Source organism: Haliotis cracherodii, unplaced genomic scaffold (genome assembly GCF_022045235.1).
Source record: "Haliotis cracherodii isolate W230 unplaced genomic scaffold, xgHalCrac1.p SCAF_15, whole genome shotgun sequence".
NCBI lineage: Eukaryota > Metazoa > Mollusca > Gastropoda > Lepetellida > Haliotidae > Haliotis > Haliotis cracherodii.
Window position 1 is genome coordinate 6,886,022 of NW_027266270.1, and position 21,910 is coordinate 6,907,931.

At 41.2% G+C, this 21,910-nt stretch overlaps 1 protein-coding gene across 15 annotated transcripts in view; it reads right to left on the bottom strand.

Moving 5' to 3' along the window:
- Positions 1-2,707: 2,707 nt before the first annotated feature.
- The window catches only part of LOC139462207 (liprin-beta-1-like), a 167,245-nt gene continuing 148,042 nt past the window's right edge, over positions 2,708-21,910 (bottom strand). For 13 of the 15 annotated variants that reach the window (XM_071243788.1, XM_071243789.1, XM_071243786.1 and 10 more), the window contains 11 exons: positions 20,840-20,948; positions 20,418-20,537; positions 19,754-19,904; positions 19,036-19,147; positions 16,794-16,882; positions 15,694-15,819; positions 15,023-15,154; positions 14,232-14,420; positions 13,920-14,057; positions 12,835-12,897; positions 2,708-10,462 (listed from right to left, as the gene is read on the bottom strand). In XM_071243788.1, the coding sequence (XP_071099889.1) occupies positions 10,409-10,462; positions 12,835-12,897; positions 13,920-14,057; positions 14,232-14,420; positions 15,023-15,154; positions 15,694-15,819; positions 16,794-16,882; positions 19,036-19,147; positions 19,754-19,904; positions 20,418-20,537; positions 20,840-20,948 (1,283 nt within the window). In that variant the 3' untranslated portion in view covers positions 2,708-10,408. The remainder of the gene's footprint in view (positions 10,463-12,834; positions 12,898-13,919; positions 14,058-14,231; positions 14,421-15,022; positions 15,155-15,693; positions 15,820-16,793; positions 16,883-19,035; positions 19,148-19,753; positions 19,905-20,417; positions 20,538-20,839; positions 20,949-21,910) is intronic. The other 2 variants (XM_071243790.1, XM_071243787.1) reach the window with 1 other exon arrangement.

Sequence of the window (21,910 nt, forward strand, 5' to 3'; positions counted from 1 at the left end):
TACTTGCCTTTACATCATTTCACAGAGATGCCATCTTTGAGGAAGTCCAGCATTTCACATATTGTGTTCTCAGTGAACTTCAGATGACATTTTGTTGCATAGTCATGTCTTAAAAATGCCCCACGAAGTGGTAAGACTGAATTTGACAGAATTGAACTCGGTTCCCTTTTGAGATTTCAAACGGTCGAGCAAATCCTTTGAATCCTCAGAGTATTAATTCGCTTGTCGCAATTACTTCCTGAGAATAGTTCGATAATCGAGACTGGTTATTCACTGGCGTTTACGTTATATATTTCCCTGATTGTATTAAGTACTGTGTTCATTTTTGAGACAAGGGTTTATTTGTGTATTTGCGGGACCTTGAAATATATATCTTTAAGTATGGGTGCGCATGGAGCTTTGAAATCGAGTACAGACGAGGAATAGACAGTCTTAGGTCTTAGAATTGATCCATAGTAGTGATGCGTGGTTTCGGTAGATTTCTTCTACAGTTAACTCTTCGTTTCAGGGCCTGGAAAGACGCAGGAAGAATTCTCTCCTTCTTTTTGAATTGTGATGTGATGTCTACCTTCTGTATCAAACAAAAATGAAAAATATCTGCTTGACAACCATGGGAAATAGCTGTAGTATTGCGGATGCGGCGTAAAGCAATATTTATTCATACAATTAAAAATATATGTCATATATATGTTATATATTCACATAATGAGATGCTGTTTGAAGATGCTCTGCACCAACTGCGCCATAATTAAAAGGGGAGAGCTGTCGTATGTTATAATTCAGGTCGAATACTTGTGAAAAATGAAATTCATGAAATCAATTTAGGCATGCTTGAATGTATAAATATATATATTTGTAGTCATTTTGCAAATTCACATTAATAACATTAATTAGATTTGTCTTATCGCAAAAGATGAAAGTTAAATTAATTTCTCTTCCCCTTTGATCTAAGTGTGACTTTCTCAGGGGAACTTTGCCTTTTGTGCGTAGTAGGAGGCAACAGTATTTTCAGTCAGTCAGTGAGTAAGTATTGTTTTTCGCCGCTTTTAGCAATATTCCAGCAATATCACGGCGGGGGACACCAGAAATGGACTTCACACATTGTACCCTACTGGGGAATCGAATTTACAATCAAAAGTATATAAGAATGATAAGAAAATAGACTCCATTATTCACACCTGTTGTAAGAAATTCAAGTGTTCAGTGAAATTAATTTCAGGATTCAGAGATACTCCACAACAGCAGGTGACAGCATCTCCATTCACACCGAAAATGATTTATCCGTAGGTCATGCATATGTCACTACTTTGATCTTTGAATAGCGGCATCTCATGATCTCTCCTCTTCTGTGCGTCATCTGTCGAACAAATGTTGATGAAGTGCTAGAAGTCGCCCTGCGTTAAATGCCCTGGCTTCCAGTGCGTGTTATTAGTTTACGTCTCTTAAGACAGATTTAATCTCCATACGAATTAATCACCATGTCAGCTGACTTTAGATTAATGAAGTGTATTTCTCAAAACCACCAAACGTGGTATATGAGCATTTTATAAAATAAATAGAAAACACAATTTGGGTATCAAATGACAAGATCCAAGAGAATTCAGGATTCCTTTATAATTCATATATATATATATATATATATATATATATATATATATATATATATATATATATATATATATATATTGAATTGCTACGACATGCCATGATTGACAAGAAAATCAGCGACACCAAGCTCTTGGACGATTGCAAGCTAGACAAACCGCCCAGCAAGTAGCCAGTGCATTTCAAGTCCACGTAAGGACCATATATACTCACACGCAAAAGAAACGCAAGTCGAGTATGCAGTATACATGTTGTTTTTTTCCAACAGTAAAGACAAGAAATACTAATAGGGCAAGATTGACAAACATTTGACTGAAGACAGTTCAATGGATTAAAAGGCAGGTGACATAATTGTTGTTTTTTCAAATGTTAAGGGGTCACACAGTTTCTGGTCAATACCCAAAACGTCAGTCAATACCTGGTGTGACCACCATTAGCATTGATCACTGCCGTACATTCAACAAGTACTCTTGAATGTTGAAATGTTTGCCACAAAACGTGCTCATTACCTTTCCTGCTGTGGTTATTTCTTTCTTGTGAACACGGAAACGTTTTTGTCGCTTTTATTTCTGAAGATTTTTGTAGTGAGTCGTACTTGTTTGTTGCTTAAATATAGCCCACCTGTATGACCTTGGCATGTAACTATTCGAATCAGACAAACCAATGACTCCATGAGCAACAACTGTCTGGAAACAATGACACCCCACCAGCCACACTCGTTAAGGTTACGGTTAGGGAGTGAGTATGGTTTTACGCTGCTTTTAGCAATATTCCAGCAATATCACAGCGGGGGACACCAGAAATGGGCTTCACACATTGTACCCATGTCGAGAATCGAACCACTAGGCTACCCGACGGCCCCTAGGTTCCGGTTAGAGAATGTCTTGAGCAACCCATGCTTGCCATCAGAAGCGACTGGATCAGGTGGTAAGGCGTGTTGACTTGGCCCGATTGTGTAGATCAATGCTCATGATGTCAATCACTGAATTGTCTGGTCAAGACTCCATTTTTTAGAGACCGTCTTCATATTGCCGAGTGCAGCGTTCAAAAACAAACAAACAAACAAACACAGAGAGCTAATTAAAAAGAACAGAAACATGACTATTTGATAATGCTGTTTATTACATGATGAAAACACACAGTAACTTGACACATACCATTGCACAAGTCAGTCAAATTCTTTAAGAGTTCACATGCTCTCTCACTCAAAATATAATCCAATATCTGAACCAGTTTGCTGATATTCTGCCTCAGACTGAGCGAGGGAAGGTTCAGATCTGGCACTGTCAATCATGGAACGAGAACCATATTCAAGATGTGAATGTGAGAACCAGGTCTGCAGGCTACCATGTACTCACCACCACCCGAGGCATGTTCTCTCAGGCTAACATACATGTCCAAAGTCCATTCATCTGGAAATCTTCACATTACATTAGACTGGATGCATTAGTCAGCAATCCTTTATTTTCCATTGACACAGAACACATAGAATATGCTTTTTGAAATAAAGATGTTTTACGTGATGATAATTCCATGTTTTTGGTATACCTGAAGTTGGTTCTCTGGGACTTGTTCCACAAAGTGATCTTAGCTCTACGATTGTTGTAAGTCAGTGTTAAAGTATGGGAGTTACGATCATCAGAGCGCTATGATTGTCGTAAGTCAATGTTAAAGTATGGGAGTTACGATCATCAGAGCGCTACGATTGTCGTAAGTCAATGTTAAGGTACGGGAGTTACAATCATCATAGCCTACGATTGTCTTGTCGTAAGTCAATGTTAACGTACTGGAGATATGATCATCATCGTAACTATGACTGTTGTAAGTCAATATTAAAGTATGGGAGTTATGATCGCAGTGGTAAGATCACTTTGTGGAACAGGCCCTGGAATTGACAGATCTGACAATTCTAGCCACACCATTGTCGGAATCTAAGTTACCATTCATGTCTTGAACGCAAGAATGTCTTATTTCATTCCTGACAAGGTCACAGTAGAAGAATAAAAACATTCCAGGATAAGTCCAGCTTGAATCCTGCATAAAAGGTGGCCTAGTTCCCTCTAGATTCCCCAGTGTTTTCAGTTTCCATGGCAAACAAACAAACAAACAATTGGACATCTTTCTTTTTTTCATAACATAGTAAAACATGAAAACAAAATAATGACCGACTTTAAAAATGATTAATGAGTGTCAAAATCCAAGTAAATAAGATTTCATAACTGAAGATGAAAAACATTACAATATGACGGCTAAAAACAACAGTTTATACCAATGTGCAGAACTGTAAGGGTGAAAAGAAACCATTCATTGCATTAAGAAGCATTATTTCTTGAGAAATATTACAAAACTTTGCAATGACATCCGTTTTAGTTATTAAATAAATAGGACAAAGAAAATCAAATCAAATTAAATGAATGGATCTTGAAATTAATCAAAATAGAATAAGCGACAAAAGACAAGTATGTTTGAGAAGTGAATTGATTATTTCAACTGAATATATGTGTGCTTATTTGAACAAACTGAAAATAGTCAGCCTGCAGTAAGGGGCAGAGAAAGTCAAACAAATATCAATATGTTGTATAAATTTGTTCCCACGCATTAAATATACCATGTCTACCAGTCAGGAACACAATTCGCTGCAACACTTATTATCTGAAGATGAGTTGGGGGTCACCACTCTCCCCACTTTCAGTTACTTCAAGAGGAAACCTCCATCACAACATTTAGCCCTAGAAAATGGTCATTTTATTTAAAAATATAATATTTACTTTCCTGTTTATAGATGAACATGTAGTTTGCATGTAAAAATATACCACAGGCACAGTGACAGTCAGAATAACAGGTAGTAGTATCATATTCAGAAAATATAGAAGTGGACTATTCCTTAACGATTTTCCCTGGCACGAAGGTAGAACCAAGTCGACAAAATAGCCACGAGAGGGGCATTCTGCTCGACTGAATGACACAAGTGGTCAAAGAAACTGAAGATGTATGACTTTCTGATATTGGAGGCCTAAAGTTGGATTGGAAATTCGACAACTGGAAAGACCGGAATGAGCCGAAAGAATTAAGAAAATACATTTGAACATTTTGGAAAACTAACTAAACTGGTGGCATTTTGTTATGAGACAAAATTTGGTAAAGGTGGCCTAAAACTGCCAGTTGGCTTCGTGCACAGATCGTGAACTGAAGTGGTGGTTGGACGGCAGTGCTATATACAGGTTATATACAGTTTCTACAGAGTTGGGCAAAGCTGGGTTCACACTGGTGGTGTTCGTTGTGCTGTAGCAACTCAAACATGTTGCCACTGCGATACCCTCACATCAAGCTGTATCCTCGTACCTAGCTCTACTGTCCGACATGGTTGCTTTATCAGTGTGAACTCATCTTCAGTACCTTACAAATTTTGGCAATTTGGGTGACAACAATATTAATCCTTATCCAAATGATCACTTTATAATCAAACATGGTTACAAGTTAGAATGAAAATACCGGTTCTGACTTGTTAATGGTAATTCAAGAGAATAGTTTCCATTATGTCAAAGGTACGTCAAGTACGTCTTATCAAACTAAATGTATCCCCTTAATAAATTGTTAACCTATTGATTTATCTCCTTACTTTACAGTTAACCCATTGGTTTAGCTCCTTACTCTCCAGTTATCCTATCAATTTATCTCCTTATCTTACAGTTAAACCATTGATTCATCTCCCTTACAGTTAACCCATTGATTTATCTCCTTACATACAGTTAACCAATTGGTTTATCTACTTACTCTCCAGTTATCCTATCAATTTATCTCCTTATTTTACAGTTAATCCATCAATTTTTTCTCCCTTACAGTTAACCAATCATTTTATCTCTGTATATTAAACCCTCAATTTATCACCTTGCATTAGTTAACCCATATATTTATCACCTTGCATTTGTTAACCCATATATTTATCACCTTGCATTAGTTAACCCATATATTTATCCCCTTGCATTAGTTAACCCATATATTTGTCCCCTTGCATTAGTTAACCCATATATCTATCACCTTGCATTAGTTAACCCATATATTTATCGCCCTACTACCCCTAAATTGATCTCCTTACATTAGTTTGCTCACATTCAATGTCGCCCCTCTGCTCTCTGAAGGGAATTGGAAGACTTGGACTAACGGCAGAACTGCTCACTAAGACAGACAGACAGACAGAGGTACAACAGTTGGAACCTAACCTAACATGACACAATAACAGCAATTTGTATTTCTAGAAAACAGACAGACTGATGGAAATGTGGATCAGAAGCCATAATGGCTCTGGTAGTGAGTGGACACTGTACAATCATGTACAGCCATATATCTCATAGATACAATAACACAACAACTAGCATGACTCCTAGAAGACTATCTCTCCCAATGCTGTCACATTGTTGTCAGAAGAGACAATCTGGGAGTTGTTTTCACCTCCATGTAACATTAATCTTGTCAACGTTTGATGGAAATCACAAAACTTTTGTTTCTAGTGTGTATGTGAAGAATCTACTTTCAATGAGGCTTATTCAACCAATCAAAAACCAGAAGTCAAAACAGCCAATCAGAAACGTGAGAAAGTGGTAACTGCAGGCATGCCCAGTGACAGTCCTCCCAACTCACCAACCTTGAGTTTGTTTGCGAGTGTTTGCAGTTTAACCCCATACTCTGCAATATTCCAGCTACATGACAGCAGCCTGTATATAAACAGGTCTAGAGCAGACAAAACAGTGAATGAATGAAAAAATGAGTGAGGTTTTGCACCGCTTTTAGCAATATCCCAGCAATATCAAGGCGGGGGGCACCAGAAATGGGCTTCACACATTGTACCCATGTCGGGAATCGAACCCGGGTCTTCGGCATGATGAGCGAACTCTTTAACCACTAGGCTACCCGATTGGCCCGAAAAACAGTGATTGATATGTCGTTGGGGTGTTTTGACAGGCAATCAACCAATCACTGAACCTGACCACCTGATCCATTAAGACGCTTGATGACAAGGTTGCTGGGGACCAAATTTTCATACTTATATGATTCCATTTCTCCCTTGAGAAATAAATCGAAGTCTAAGAATTTTGCCCAACATCTGACCTGACATATGGACATATGTTAAAGAAAGCTACGGCGAGTTAGTTTTTACATCAGCGCCCAGCTTCCCTGCAACTGCAATAGGGTATCAAATCTTAAGCTATGTAAACATGGTATATAGCAGATATGAGACATGGCTGTATATGAAAATATGACATTGAAATATGTATCAAAAATGACATACTGTACTTCGGTGCATGATATATCAAAGAAATATATTACTCAGAAACATCCAAGTCCCTAGGATACGACTTTATACAGATACAGATACAGACAAAAAATATTGTGAAAATGCATTGCTAGTGAATGTGCTAGTCTTGACAGGTGTGTCTGACATAATTTATTCTTTTGATAAAGATAGAGGCAGAAAAATATATTGTGAAGGCAAAAGTGGATGTTAGTTGAGTTTCAGAGTACAACATTTTGTCAGGAGGTGGGTAAATGTTACAAAAATAACAATGTTCAAAGACAATATCAGTGTGAGAATATCAGTCTCAGGAGAACAACACAGGACATCCCAGCAACACCCTGCGCTGGACATGCTCACACTTGAAGCATTTCTAAGGTCATAATAAATTAATTATTGGATTTTCACTCACTACTACCAAACATTCCACCTCACATTATTTTATTGTCCCCCCAAGTATCTTGTTTGTTTTGTTTGTTGTTTAACGCCACTCAGCAATATTCCAGCTATACGACCGCGGTCTGTAAATAATCCAGTATGGACCAGATAATCCAGTGATTGACATCATGTTCATCAATCCACGCAATTGGGATACGATGACATGCATCAACCAAGTCAGCGAGTCTGACCACCTGATCCCGTTAGTCGACTCTTACGACAAGCATAGTCGCCTTTTACGGCAAGCATGGGTTGCTGAAGACCTATTCTACCCTGGATCTTCATGGGTCCCCAAGTACTTACAGATGATGAAAACTAACATGTCCTTATCCTTACATAAAATCACCACATATGTAGTCCTACCAAACATTCATGCTTCATATGAATCACATCTGTCGACAGTTAATGATCACTGATGCTATGAACAGTCTATCTAAAAAAAAATATGTATATATATTAAAAAATAATTAATTTAAAAAAATAATTTTTTAATAACATTTTGGACGTAAATCTATAAATTGAGGCCTTAATGAATTGGATGTCCTTGAATAACTTCGTTGGCACAATCAGCTTGGAACAGTACTTAAGTTTTTAACTTTCAGTCGAATATAATAGGCATCATCAAACAATCTTTTTAAGAAATCTTTAAGGTTATTTCAAGCTACAGACCACAAGTCTTACTATGTGATGTGGGGTTTCTGGGATGTCCTAGTTTCTCAGGCAAGACATTGAGCTGGTCGGGGGTAGTCAGTCGAATCAGGTAAGGAAATATAGGCTTCTACACCAGTACCAAACCGGGGGAGTGGTTCTGGTAACAACACATTCTTATGAATACAAAACACTGTTTCGTTTAAAATACACCTTAGCAAATGTGTAAACATTGACCAATATGAAAAATAGCGGAAATATTTCAAAAGCATTTTCATTTCAAAAGTCAATATAAATTCTCCTGCAGTCCCCAGGTTGGTACAGTGAGTAGGCACACTGAGCCTACATGTAGGCACACATGGTCAATTCATCACAACCAGACATGAATAGGTACGTTGTTAGTGGCACTTGAAACAATGTATACATTTGCAAAAATCAATTACATTCCTATTTTTATTCCACCATAATAAAACAGCTGAATTTATACCCAGCTTCTCATTTACATCAAAATCAATATTAATTAGTCTCTACCTGACAGAACTGCCCCTCACAATCCCCCAAACAAATGCTTAGCAGAAATATTTGCTTGCACTTCAGCCAACTGTCAATGGTTCATTTACACCTCAGTATTGTGTAACAATGGATTCCTTCCTGAATTTCTTAACGCCTCTAAACAGTATTTCAGTTATATCACAGCGTGTCAGCTTGATGTGATGCTCGAAGAAATGCTAGACTTTTACCACTTTTGTGAAACCACAAGCACGGGTATGGTGCTGACAAACCTACATCCCAAATCAGGCCAAATATGGGATTCAAACCATGATCATAAGTTCCTGGCACGGCTAAGGGATGCAACTCTGCATGGTAAACTGCAGCGTGGAGATGACTGGGATATAAGGGCATTTCTATGCTACTAGCTAATCAAAGAGGGTCATTAGCCTTTTCGCAATTTGCAAGACATTATTTCTTGGACTGTATAACCAGTTCTGGTCATATATCAGCACAATTCTCTTAATACAACTTTTAGGACTATCAGCACCACGGAACCATCAACAGCAGTGTCATCAACAAATTCTCAAAATCTATCGGCATCCGATTTTATCCAAACACTATAGATATGGTATGAAAATAAATTCAGTACAATTGTTGGGTTTCATAATAACAAGGAGCCGTCAAAGACTGCAAAGTTTTGAAATATTTCAAAAGTGGGTAAATAATATTTTGTCGGGAAAATAATGCATTGTTTCATAACCCTACAAAGTAGAAGGAATATAGTACATCCATATTCAGAGCAGTTTTGTGCAGATTAACAAACGAAAGGTGACCAAGCGAAATGTCAAGACAAAAAGCAACGGGACAAAATATTCGCAGTACATGATCAAAACTTGCTTTCCACACAACCAACGCTTTCCTTGACAGGAAAACATCTGGATGGAACTTGCAAATGTGCGCAATCTTATTTCAAATTCCCTCCCACCTCATTCTTGACCGAAAACAAATTAAAGGGCAAAGGTCAAGCCAATGGTTATTTAGTCATAGTAAACAGATTGATTTTTTTAAAGAGGAGGGTTTAAAGGGTCTGGAAGAAAATCATAATTTGGCAAATTGACATTGGGTTTTTCATATTTTGTATAAAATTATGTAAAAATCGACTCACTCCATTTAAAACACATCGCGTAGCACTGGTAGAGTTTAGGAATCTGGCGATAAAACATTTCTCCATTTGATTAAAACAGATACAACAGCAACAAAATGGTCAACACAAGAAACAGGAAGCACAATTAAAAATCTCAATGTCTCAAAGAGAAGATCGGTCCTTTTTGAATGTCACATTTGGGTAGGAACTGCTCTTGGACTACTGGTCTGTCAGTGTAACTACTTGGTGGAGTCGGCAAAAGTTCTACTAAACAGATCCAATGTCTGTAATTACTACCACAACAATGCACTATGTTGTACTATTTACATTGGACATATCAACAGTATCTACACTATCTTACAAAGTCTCCTATAAAAATATGGCTGTACACATCTACAGAGAAGCCTTAACTTTGCACCAAGGCTACGGAAACGTCCAAAAGGTAGAACTCCAGTAAGAATAGTCACATGGTTACCGATCCGGGTGTTGAGGCGAGGAAGATACAGATACCTTCTTTGATGAAATTTGATCGGCGCATGATGTATGATGCATGAATTCTCCCAAAATGCATGCGCGTGTTAGAATTGGGTCGTCCTGGTAAAAGACACTGTTGAAGACAATGTTGAAGAACTTGTTTCAGTGTGAGAGCCTGCCGAAGGCGGTTCATGCAGGAGTTGTCTCCCTTGACTAAGAGGCGAGATTCCAAGCAGCCCCCCGAGACAGTAGAACTGACGGGTGGACGGACATGTGACGGACACGTGGCAGACATGTGACGGACGCAGCTAGACCAGTCATACGTTGGAGGTTTGAACATTCTCAAAGAATCGGTCGTGTGCTAGCATGTTCTGAAAGAAAAAGGACATTGTTGATTATTATCAACATGATCATGCTGGGCGTAGACATCACAGGTCATATCCAAAAATAATCCTCAGCTAATTTTTGCATGTTTGTTGTTTAATGCTGCATTCTGCAATGTTCCAACTATATGACAGCAGTCTGGCCTATTCTAGGGGGTGTGGGGAGAAGAGTGAAAGAAACAAAGCTTTTTGATGGATGCACTAATGTACTGAAAATAATGACCCTCCCCTCATGCTTGTCATACTTTCGGATGACCCCCTCCATGTCCTGGTATATATTTCATGACCCTCCCTGAAAAGTTAAAATGCAAAAGAACTTTATCTTATCATAAACTGCTTTTTTTTCATGACCCTCCCGAAAATATGCACTATTTTCTATGGCCCTCCCCTAGAGACCGCATATGTTTCGTTCACCCTACCCTGATTCCCTCTGACCCACCCAGCCTCAATAATGAATGACCAGCCCCTCATTTCAAGTTTGTGGTTTATGTAAGATAAATGGATGTTGGGAGACACAGTCCCTCAAGATGCTCACTAACCTCCGATTATTGGGCTTATGGTGAGTGAGTGAGTGAGTATAGTTTTACGCGGATTTAAGCAATATTCCAGCAATATCACGGCGGGGGACAGCAGAAATGGGCTTCACACATTGTACCCATGTCGGGAATCAAACCTGGGCCTTCAGCATGAAGAGTGAACACTTGAACCACTAGACTACCCTACAGCCCCTATAAACAAAAGCTTTAGTTAAAATAGATTCTACGATAATACAGGGATGTGAAATCTCTGCAGAAACACGGAAAATCACGTTTTTTAAAACAGTAATTCTTCCTCGTAAAAATATCATCAAATATTTTTTAAAAACCCTCCGAAATATGTGATCTGTCCTGTTTTCGATCAGAGCTTTCAGCAGCATAGATTTTCGGACGTCATACGTTTTCTATCACGAATACGTGGGGTGTTAATTTCACACAGAAATTCCAAATACTCAGATGATGGCTTGTTTTTAAGATAAAGTTGTCTATTAGCCTATAAGTGAATGAGATGTTTTACAGTTGTTCATGTTTACAGTTGTTTTTTCAATATGCTTCAAGATGGGGATAGGGTCAGACACTGCACGCTTGTGACAGTTGTCCTTGTGTCTGGGGGATGGGGGTTGAAGTTTATGGCAGTATTGCTCCCAGGCCTGGCGAGTAGCCGGTTGAGCGGAAATTGTGCCCGATTTTTTAAAAGTACTGATTTAACTTCAAAATTTTACTGCATCTGCCATCTTTGTTTATTTGACTTATTGACTTTTGCCATTGACTTATTACATTTCTTGGTTTGAATGTTGTCTAAACTGCACGAAATTGCTTAAAATGCAATCAAATGTTTAACTTTTCCTCTCTTTTTTCGGGAACCTGCTCACATCCCTGATAATCTCAGGCTTCTCACATCAACGAACACTCTCATAAGAGTGAATCCGGCTTAACACTGCTTTGAGGGAGTTTGGGTTAATGTTGTATGAGAAGTAATTAGTTATCTCACAGAGTGTCAGCTTGATGTTGGTGAAAACCCTAAAGCTTGAGTTTGTTTATTCCCAGTGAAGGGGCCACCGGGCCTTTATACAATAGTGATACATGAATACAATAAATGGAACTGCATGTTTACTGTTACAAGTGAGTGAGTGAGTTGGGTTTAACGCCGCTTTTAACAGTATTCCAGTTATATCGCGGCGTTTCAGCTTAATGTGGGAGGAAAGCCTGAAGTGATGCAGGTCTCAGACGTTTACCACTTCGGTGAAACCCACGAGCACGGGTATGGTGCTGACAAACCTAGAAACATAATCGGGGCGAACCGGGATTCAAACCCACAATCATAGGTTTCTGGCGTGCCCAAGGGACACAACTCTGCACAGCGAATCGCAGTGCCTTAGACGACTGGGCCACCCATGCCCCCTTAAATAATAGGGATTTAAGTTTGTATGCTAAACAATCATGCCACCTTGACCCAGATCATATGGATATTTGTATACCTTTCAGAGCATTACCCTCCTGATTTAGTAATCACACTCAATACATTATTATTATTATTTTAACAAGCTAAACGGATACAGATCTTTACCACTTCGGTGAAACCCATGACAACAGGGATGGTGCTGACATACCCACGAGCGCGGGTATGGTGCTGACAAACCTGGCGTGCCCAAGGGACACAACTCTGCACAGCGAATCGCAAGCTAAACTAATACCGATCTTTAGCACTTCGGTGAAACCCATGACAACAGGGATGATGCTGACATACCCACGAGCACGGGGAAGGTGCACCCATACATCCACAATCAGGCGATTCAATCTACAATCCACGTCTGAAACACTTACTGTGAGAGAGTTTATTTCCTTGGAGAAAGCACCTATTTCTTTGACAGCTTTCTCAGTCTTAGGCTGAAAGACGAGGACACAGATTGATACACATGCAGACACAAAAATCAAACAATAGATATCATCGCTAATAATTCTAAGAACTCTACCTCTATTACATTATTGCCATAATCCTGTATTTTGGCCATCATCACTCTCTAAATTTTTTATTTTTTTCAACAGAAGTCCTCTTCACAGTCAGCTATTCATAATCAGTCATGTGGATAATAGTCTTTTCATGGCCAATTTGTAGAATTAAAACATGATTTCTAAGTGCCTCCTTCTGACAGTGAGATCTTATCTTAACCTTGCCATTTTTTATTTTGATGTGTTAATGGCACGAAAATACAAAGAATGCTAAATCCTCACATATGAACAAAATCTGACCAGGTTCCTTTCAAGCTTAAATACCCTGATTGTTTAAAACTGAGTGTCATGTTGTAGAATGGTTTTGTTTCTTGAACATCGCACTCAGGTCTGTAAATAGTTGTGTGTTGCCCCAGACAATCCATTGATTTCTATTGTGAACAACGATCCATGCACCTCTCTAACTCCCTTCTGCCACCAACAGACCATCCTTGCCCCACAGCAGTGTTTAATTCTGACCTTCCACTTCTGACTAAGTGTCAGTCCCCGCTGTATTCTGTGGTCGCGAAATAATTTGCAGAAATGTCCACGTTATACAGAACCCATGCAGACTTCAGCATTTATCTGCTACAGAATTTGTCAAATACACCGTTGAATTGTAACATGTGTCGAAAGCTGGTTATAACATATAAACAGATATTTATTTCGTTTTGAATATAGTTGACTTTTGTTTCATTGCTAACCAAAAGTGCATGTGTCTATGTTTACACAAGTGATCTCCAGATTCACTTTAATAAGCTATACCACCAGCCATTAATACTTTTAGCACCAAAAAGCCTGCCACAACAGGCACAAACTACAAAATTCATGAAAACAATGCTTAAAAGTTTGCAGAATTTTGTGGCAGCCTAATTTACACATTTTTAAAATTTTTGGGACTGAAGGGAGCGTGGACTCACATCGTGTGTTCCGTTGGTTGTGCCGTTGCGGAGCTTGTCTTTGTCTACCGGAGAGGAAATGTCCATGGGACAGATGAAGCCATCAGCTTCCGTCTCTGACTTGCTCCGCTTGTGGCCAAATATACCAAACTTTCCCTTCTGAAAAAACAAAACAAAGCCTGCAGTCTTAGATGTTCACTACATTGGTTGTAACCCAGTAGTTTAGAAAGATCAAGTTAAGGATTATCTGGTAGTCGAAACTATTAGCAGATTCTGGCACTATTAAGGGATGCAACTCTGCATTGTAATGTCTAATGTTTAGTTAGAACATACCTTGATCTTGTTGCTGGGCATCAGTGTAATATAGCCAGGTGACGCCTCAAACTCCCTCTTCTTCTGCTGCACCTCGGGACCGATCAGACTGACGAAGTGCGTGTTGAGGTGCCGCCGCAGGAGGGTCTTGCTGGTGGGGATGGACAGCAGCTGGGCAAACAGTTCTGCATTGAAGCGCGGCTCCAGCACCTACAGCGTCAGAAGATGCACCATTACTTGACTACAACTACGGTGTGTGTAGATGAGCATTGTCACAACTAGTCCATGAGGTGGGTGATCCTTAATGAAGTGTTGAATTCATGGCAAGGGTTCCTTGTCCTAACACTCCCGTTGAGTGAGTGAGTATGGTTTAACGCAGCTTTTAGCAATATTTCAGCAATATCACGTCGGGGAACACCAGAAATAGGCTTCAAACATTGTACCCATGTCGGGAATCGAAGCCGGTCTTCAGCGTAACGAGCCACCACGAGGCTACCCGACCGCCCCCAACACTTCTGTTGAATTACTGAGACATCGGAAGTCACAAATACAACAGAAGCAAACTTCAAGGCGGGGTGGGCTGAAGGTGTAGGCTTCACACATTCTACCCATGTCGGGAATCGAAGCCGGTTTTCAGCGTAACGAGCAAACGCTTTAACCACTGTGCTACCCGACCACCCCTCTAAAACAATAAAACCATGAAACCAACGAAGTATATATGTGACATCAAAGAAGGTTTACACAAGAAAGGCGTGTAGACATGTAGATAAAAATGTTGTCTCTTCAATTATTGGTTGAAGACACCTACTCACCATGATTGCCCCGTGCACGGCACTGCCCCGCATGTTGGGAGCGTACTCCGACAGGTCGATGGTGCGCAGCCACTCCATCACCCGGTGGTTGGTCCACAGAGCAACCTCTCCAGCGATGTTCATCAGGTGACCCTGGATATACACACAACCATCACAACCAACATCACAACCAACATCACAACCATCCCATACCACAACCATTTAATCAAGAGCATGACCATCACGACCAGTAGTGAAGCCTCCATTCCTGGCCGTACTCAAACCAAACATATCCCAACCATCCAGGGCGAGACCTAGCCACTAGTCTGTTGGTCCACGGCAAATGAAAATATACAGGGACTAGTGGTTTTCTGCACAAGTCAAATTATTTTCTTAATCCACTAGTCGGAAATCAGCTTTGGGCTAGTTGAAATGACCAACCTATCACTGCCAATACCAGAACCATTACTGATCATATGAAACAACCATTTCATTAGGAACACTCGTTACTTTGGTTATCAATTAATTAGAAATTAGTTGTCAGTTTAACAGTACTAAAATAACTCTGAGAACCCAACAATGTTAAAAGAATTGAAAAATACGCAGTTTCATATTTTTTTTATGAAATACCAACTCAAGTCCTTCTAGATAATTAAATCAACATGATAAACTTCTAGGACTGTCCAACCCACCTCTTGAGCTGATGGGCGGCGTTTGAGGCACTGCTGGTTGAACCCGTTGATCCTCAGCACCTGAATGCCCCGCTTGATGCTGATATGGTGCAGCTCGTTGCTCACCCGCAGGGCTAATAGATCCTCCTGCAGCGGGAAGGAGACAATACAGATGGGAGATAAATATAGACTTTCTAAAAGGAAACACAACTATCCAGGTCTCCCACGGTAACCATTTGATCCTTCACCACAAGCATGGTAGCCAAGTTAGTGTTGGTATCTCAGTAGGGAGGACATCCCAGCTCAACCATCCATGTCTCCCAGCCCAACCATCCATGTCTCCCAGGCTCCCTACCCAACCAACCATTTCTCCCAGACCTCCCTGCCCAACCATCCATGTCTCCTATACCTCGCTGCCCAACCAACCATGTCTCCCAGCCCAACCAACAATGTCACCCTGGCTCCCTGCCCAACCATCCATGTCTCCCTGGCTCCCTGCCCAACCAACCATGTCTCCCTGGCTCCCTGCCCAACCAACCATGTCTCCCTGGCTCCCTGCCCAACCATCCATGTCTCCCAGGCTCCCTGCCCAACCAACCATTTCTCCCAGGCTCCCTGCCAAACCAACCATTTCTCCCAGGCTCCCTGCCCAACCAGCCAGGTCTCCCAGCCCTCCCTGCCAAACCAACTAGGTCTCCCAGGCTCCCTGCCCAACCAACCAGGTCTCCCAGGCTCCCTGCCCAACCAACCAGGTCTTCCAGCCCTCCCAACCAGGTCTCCCTGCCCAACCAACCAGGTCTCCCAGCCCAACCAACCATGTCTCCAAGGCTCCCTGCCCAACCAACCAGGTCTCCCAGGCTCCCGGCCCAACCAACCATGTCTCCCAGCCCAACCAACCAGGTCTCCCTGCCCAACCAACCAGGTCTCCCAGCCCTCCCAACCAGGTCTCCCAGCCCAACCAACCAGGTCTCCCAGCCCTCCCAACCAGGTCTCCCAGCCCTCCCAACCAGGTCTCCCAGCCCAACCAACCAGGTCTCCCAGCCCAACCAACTGTGACAAGACTGGAGTAGTGGGAAGCTATTCAGTTCAGCATCCCCACGAAGGATAATGTCTCCACTCACCACTGTCATGTAGTGAAGCATCCTGCCGTCCACCCGGGCATCGTAGAATGAATCCTTGTATTGCGGCAGACCAATGTCATCCAGCCAGCCTGAAACCAGGAACAACAAACTCACAAACTGACAAGCAGCCCCACGTCATCTCTACAAACAAATACATTAACATGTCAGTTACCATTTAGAAGTATGGTGTCACCCTGGGCAAGGTGACTTAGTTCAAATATGCCCGTATTCACCCAGCAGGGGATGTGTACCCGTTATGTGAGGTGGATCCCAAAACCCTCCGGCACCCTTAGGCAGCTTGGGTTGTATACTCCCCAGGGAGTGGAGAATGATAACTGGAATGCATACAGACCAGCTGGACTGGGAACATATAAACTGCCTTTGAACAGATACTAGTATCTGGAAAAGTGCCATACAGTGATCGCTCGCTATAACGCTACCAATGGGGTCCAAATTATTGGTGGGCGTTATAGACGATGAGCCGTTTAACCGAGGCCGAGGCGCGCGCTCGGAAAATCTCAAATCATCAATATGTGTTTATCTCACGTCACATCAAAATGGTATATATTTTTATGGACCTAAATCTACCTGTAATATCATTCATTTATTAAATCTGTCACATTTCACAATGTCTGAAATACGTATTCCATTTCAATTTATCATTTTTAATCGATAAATTAAAAAATTATTCACTATTTCCCGCGATGTTATTGAAAATAAAATTCTCGGACACACATTTCGACAAAGGGTCCACATCAAAGAGCAAAATAAAGACGTTTTAAACAAATCTTTAAATATATTATACAAAGTGATAAATAAAATCAACAAAAATATATCTAAAAGTAATCAAACTTACATCTAAGTTATTATTTCCATCGTTTCGTGCGATCGCGTGTAATGTAAGTCAAATGACATCTCGGCTTTCGTCGCCTTGAATTCTCGGCTCGGACACAATGTTTAATGCAAAAATATATGCATGAAAAATCTTTGTCACAGCTCGTAATCTAGCACGATACATTCGCGAAGTTCCATATTTTTAATATATATCGTGATTTCCTGCTTAAAACGTTCAGATTAACACGATTTAACAAAAAATCTTTCGCCAACTTCTGAAATTTATCAAACACGAACTTGGTATCACAGCTATAATTTGATTGGCTGCCTGAGGTCACGTGCTCAAAATTGACCAATCACGAAACTTGTAGTAGATTTCGGCAAGAAAGCGTCATTAGAAACAAATTTTGATCCAATGAAATCGCTTGTTATAACTACGGAAAAAAACAGGCGATGTTACGAAAGCGCGATTACGAAATGAATGACCGCCGTGTTGTGACAGCAACTACATGTGTGTGACAGTGTCGCCTCAAATTGGATTGCCCACTAATTAAGAATATAAACTTCGCTTGTGGTTCTCTTTTATTGCATGCATGCGCTTCTAAGATCAAAGGTCGATAGTGTGAAAAGTTAACTAGTAGAACAATCGTATTTCCGGGACTTGCCGCGGATGTTTTCAAACAGATTATTAGAACTCCATTCAGCGATAAACGGTTGATTATGCAATGAGAAGCGTTATGTGCAAATGAACAACGAACAACAATACAATTATGTCTGTGTAAAACTATCAGTAATAAAAGTGTACATAAATTTTGGGAGCCATGCGTTACCGCGCGTAGTAACCGAAGTAGCGCTTTATCGAAGAGCGCAATAGCGAGCGATCACTGTATATAAATGTAGGTGAAATGGGGTTTAAGGTCGCGTCTAAGATTATTGCACTAATATAGTGTGTACTAGTCCCGACTGATGCCGATTTATAGTGCTAGCACACCGAGATACCATGCCACAGTTTAACATGAATATCCCACTCAGACACAGTATACTGACCAGTCGTTGTTTTAGCCCCTTAATGCCGTGTGCCAGACAGGGTAACAACAAGTACCATCGTTTAACGTCTTTTGGTATGGCTAGGCCGGGGATCGAACCCGGACCTTCCGCTCTCTGGGCGGACGCTCTACCACAAGACCACGGAGGCGGTCGTGTATATAAATGTATAATACTACTAATACTAACAATACTAAAAATACTAGCAATAACAATAACAACAGAAACAATATGGTCCTGTAATCATTGTCAACAGCATATGTCTAACCGCTCATAACATTTGAGATTTTTCCGGAATCAAAGCCCGGACTTCTCTGTTAAGTGCCTTGGAACCCCTGGTGAAGTGGGAAAGTATTTGACTTACGTGCCACCCAGTTGTGATCCAGTTCTCCCAGCTTCTCCGTCGTCTCGGAGCCAATTGCCTGTAACGCCAACTGCAACTTCTTCCGATGAAGGCAATTCTTCATCCCCATCTCCTGAAAGACACATTAATACAACATGGCTTCATGCCTAGTGCGTGAGCGAGTATGGTTTTACGCCGCTTTTAGCAATATTCCAGCAATATCACGGCGGGGGACACAGGAAATGGGCTTCACACATTGTACCCATGTCGGGAATCGAAACCGGGTCTTTGGCGTGACGAGCGAACGCTTTAACCACTAGGATACCCGACTGCCTAGTGAGACACACACACACACATACACAAATATATTCTTGTTTCAGTAAGTCATAGAATGAGACAAAACAACTTATTTGTTGAATGAATTTTCATCAACCAGATTGTGGTTCGAACACATACATAGAGATTATATAGATGATTTCCATGTAGTAATTATCACATGACAGGCATAAAAGTTGTATAACGTGAGCAGTCTAAGTTGTCATGACATTGGTTATCTCCCCTTATCGATATGTCTATATCATGTCCTCCATGTTCAAAATAAACAACTGATATAATTGCAGCACCATTAGAGTAACTGAATGCTTTATTTCATCTATACATGACGACCAAATGGCTGTCACGCAACGTAACATTTCTCCACCAAGTTCCTGCTTCGGTTATATCCCCTGTCTAGACCAACCTTTTCAAGGTCCTGCGTTGAAGCACGTAGCAGCTGTTCTCCGTTGCGCACCCAGCGCTTGCAGTCCACCAGGTACATGTTAAGTCCGATGTCGTTCATCCACGCAGTGACACGGTCGCCATCCCAGCGGGCAAACGGGATGTCCAGATCCCTGTAACACACGTTTATTTCTGATATCCGACAAATGGAAAAAACACAAAAACAACATTATTGTATGCCTTGGTATAAGAGTAGCACTGAAAGAGATATTGATCTTATTGAAGAAAAGGTGAGTGAGTATGGTTTAAGCAACGTTCTAGACTTTAGGTCAAGGTCAGGGTCGGCGACATGGGTGATTGCCATCATATTGCTGCAACATTGCTGCAACATTGCTGGAATATTGCTGAGCAAAGCATTAAAAAACAAGCTAACAACATTCCAGGAACATAAACGGACTTCCCATCCTGTGCCCATGTAGGGAATTGAACCTAGGTATTGGGCATGGCAAGCAAATGGCTTACCCACTGCCCCATAGGATATTTACTCAATCCGGCAAGCTTTAATTTTTATAATTATACCTGTATATGAAATTTGAAGAATATTTTAACAGGGACACAACAGAAAGAGAGGTGAAGAGATGGAGAGTGAGGGGAGAACTGAGCCCGTCGAGGCTGCAGTCACTTACGTCGTTCCCTTGAGGTCTTTAGACCAGCCGAGCCTGGCTGTGGCGGTAGCTCGCACTCCCCCTCGTCGGAACTCCCCATCCCTGTCACCGTCAAAGTCCTGAGAACTGCTTCGTTTTAATCTGGGGAAAAAAAGAACAGCATGGGTTATAAAACAGAACAGCCATGCAACTAAAGTCAGCACATTTCGATGCTCTTGTCCAACTTTTTCAATCTGCCTTACTTTCCAAACAACGTCAGTCAACACGGTGCGATACTGTTGTCCAACAACAAGTTTCAATCTTCCTCACTTTCCAAACAACGTCAGTCAGCATGGTGCGATACTGTTGTCCAACAACAAGTTTCAATCTTCCTCACTTTCCAAACAACGTCAGTCAACACGGTGCGATACTGATGTCCTACAACAAGTTTCAATCTTACTCACTTTCCAAACAACCTCCGAAGGCCTCTCTTCTTCTTGTCGTGGGCCATGTTGCCTCCGTGTCCGAGATGCTGAAGGCCATCTTCATCGTCTGTGACAACTTCAGTGTGAGCTGCAAACATGCAACCTCGTTCTACAACGCTTAACACAGCATTTACATATCACCCTTTGCGGCAATGTTACCTTGTGCTTCCCATTGATAAACAACCCACCTTTCATCTACCATGTCTTGCCCAGTGTGCTGGTTGGTTGGTTGGTTGGTTTGTTGTTTAACGCCGCACTCAGCAATATTTCAGCTATATGACGGCGGTCTGTAAGTAATTGAGTCTGGATCAGACAATCCAGTGATTAATATCATGAGCATCGATCCACGCAATTGGGATCGATGACATGCATCAACCAAGTCAGCGAGCCTGACCACCCGATCCTGTTAGTCGCCTTTTACGACAAGCATGGGTTGCTGAAGACCTATTCTACCCCGGAATCTTCACGGCTACCCTAGTGTGCTGGACTGGACTTACCGTCTTTGTGGGTGAAAAAGTGAAGCTTGGTGAGACTATATAAGTACCATTGCAGCATAGGCTATTCTTAACAGGTTCGTGTATACACATTCCTCCACAACTGGGGACACCAGGAATGGGCTTCACACATTGCAACCACGTGGGGAATCGAAACTCGGCTTTGGACGTAACGAGTGAACACTTTAACCACTAGGCTAATCACAAGTGGGTCTGTTCTGGCGGTCACCAGTCGTCCAAGGACTCATGATACTCAGCATCCAATCCCCAACCTTGTGTTTGTTTGTTTGTTTGTTTCCTGTTAACCCCACACTCAGCAATATTCCGGCTATATGACGGCAGTCTGTATATAATTAAGTCTGGACCAGACAATCATGAGCATCGATCCACGCTATTGGGATACGATGACAAGTATCAACTAAGTCAGCGAGTCTGACCACCCGATTCCGCTAGTCCCCTGTTACGACAAGAATGGGTTGCTGAAGACCTTGTGTTATCTAATCGGTACCATCATGGGTCGAATACAATCAGGATTGAAACTGTTCAAGATTATGTG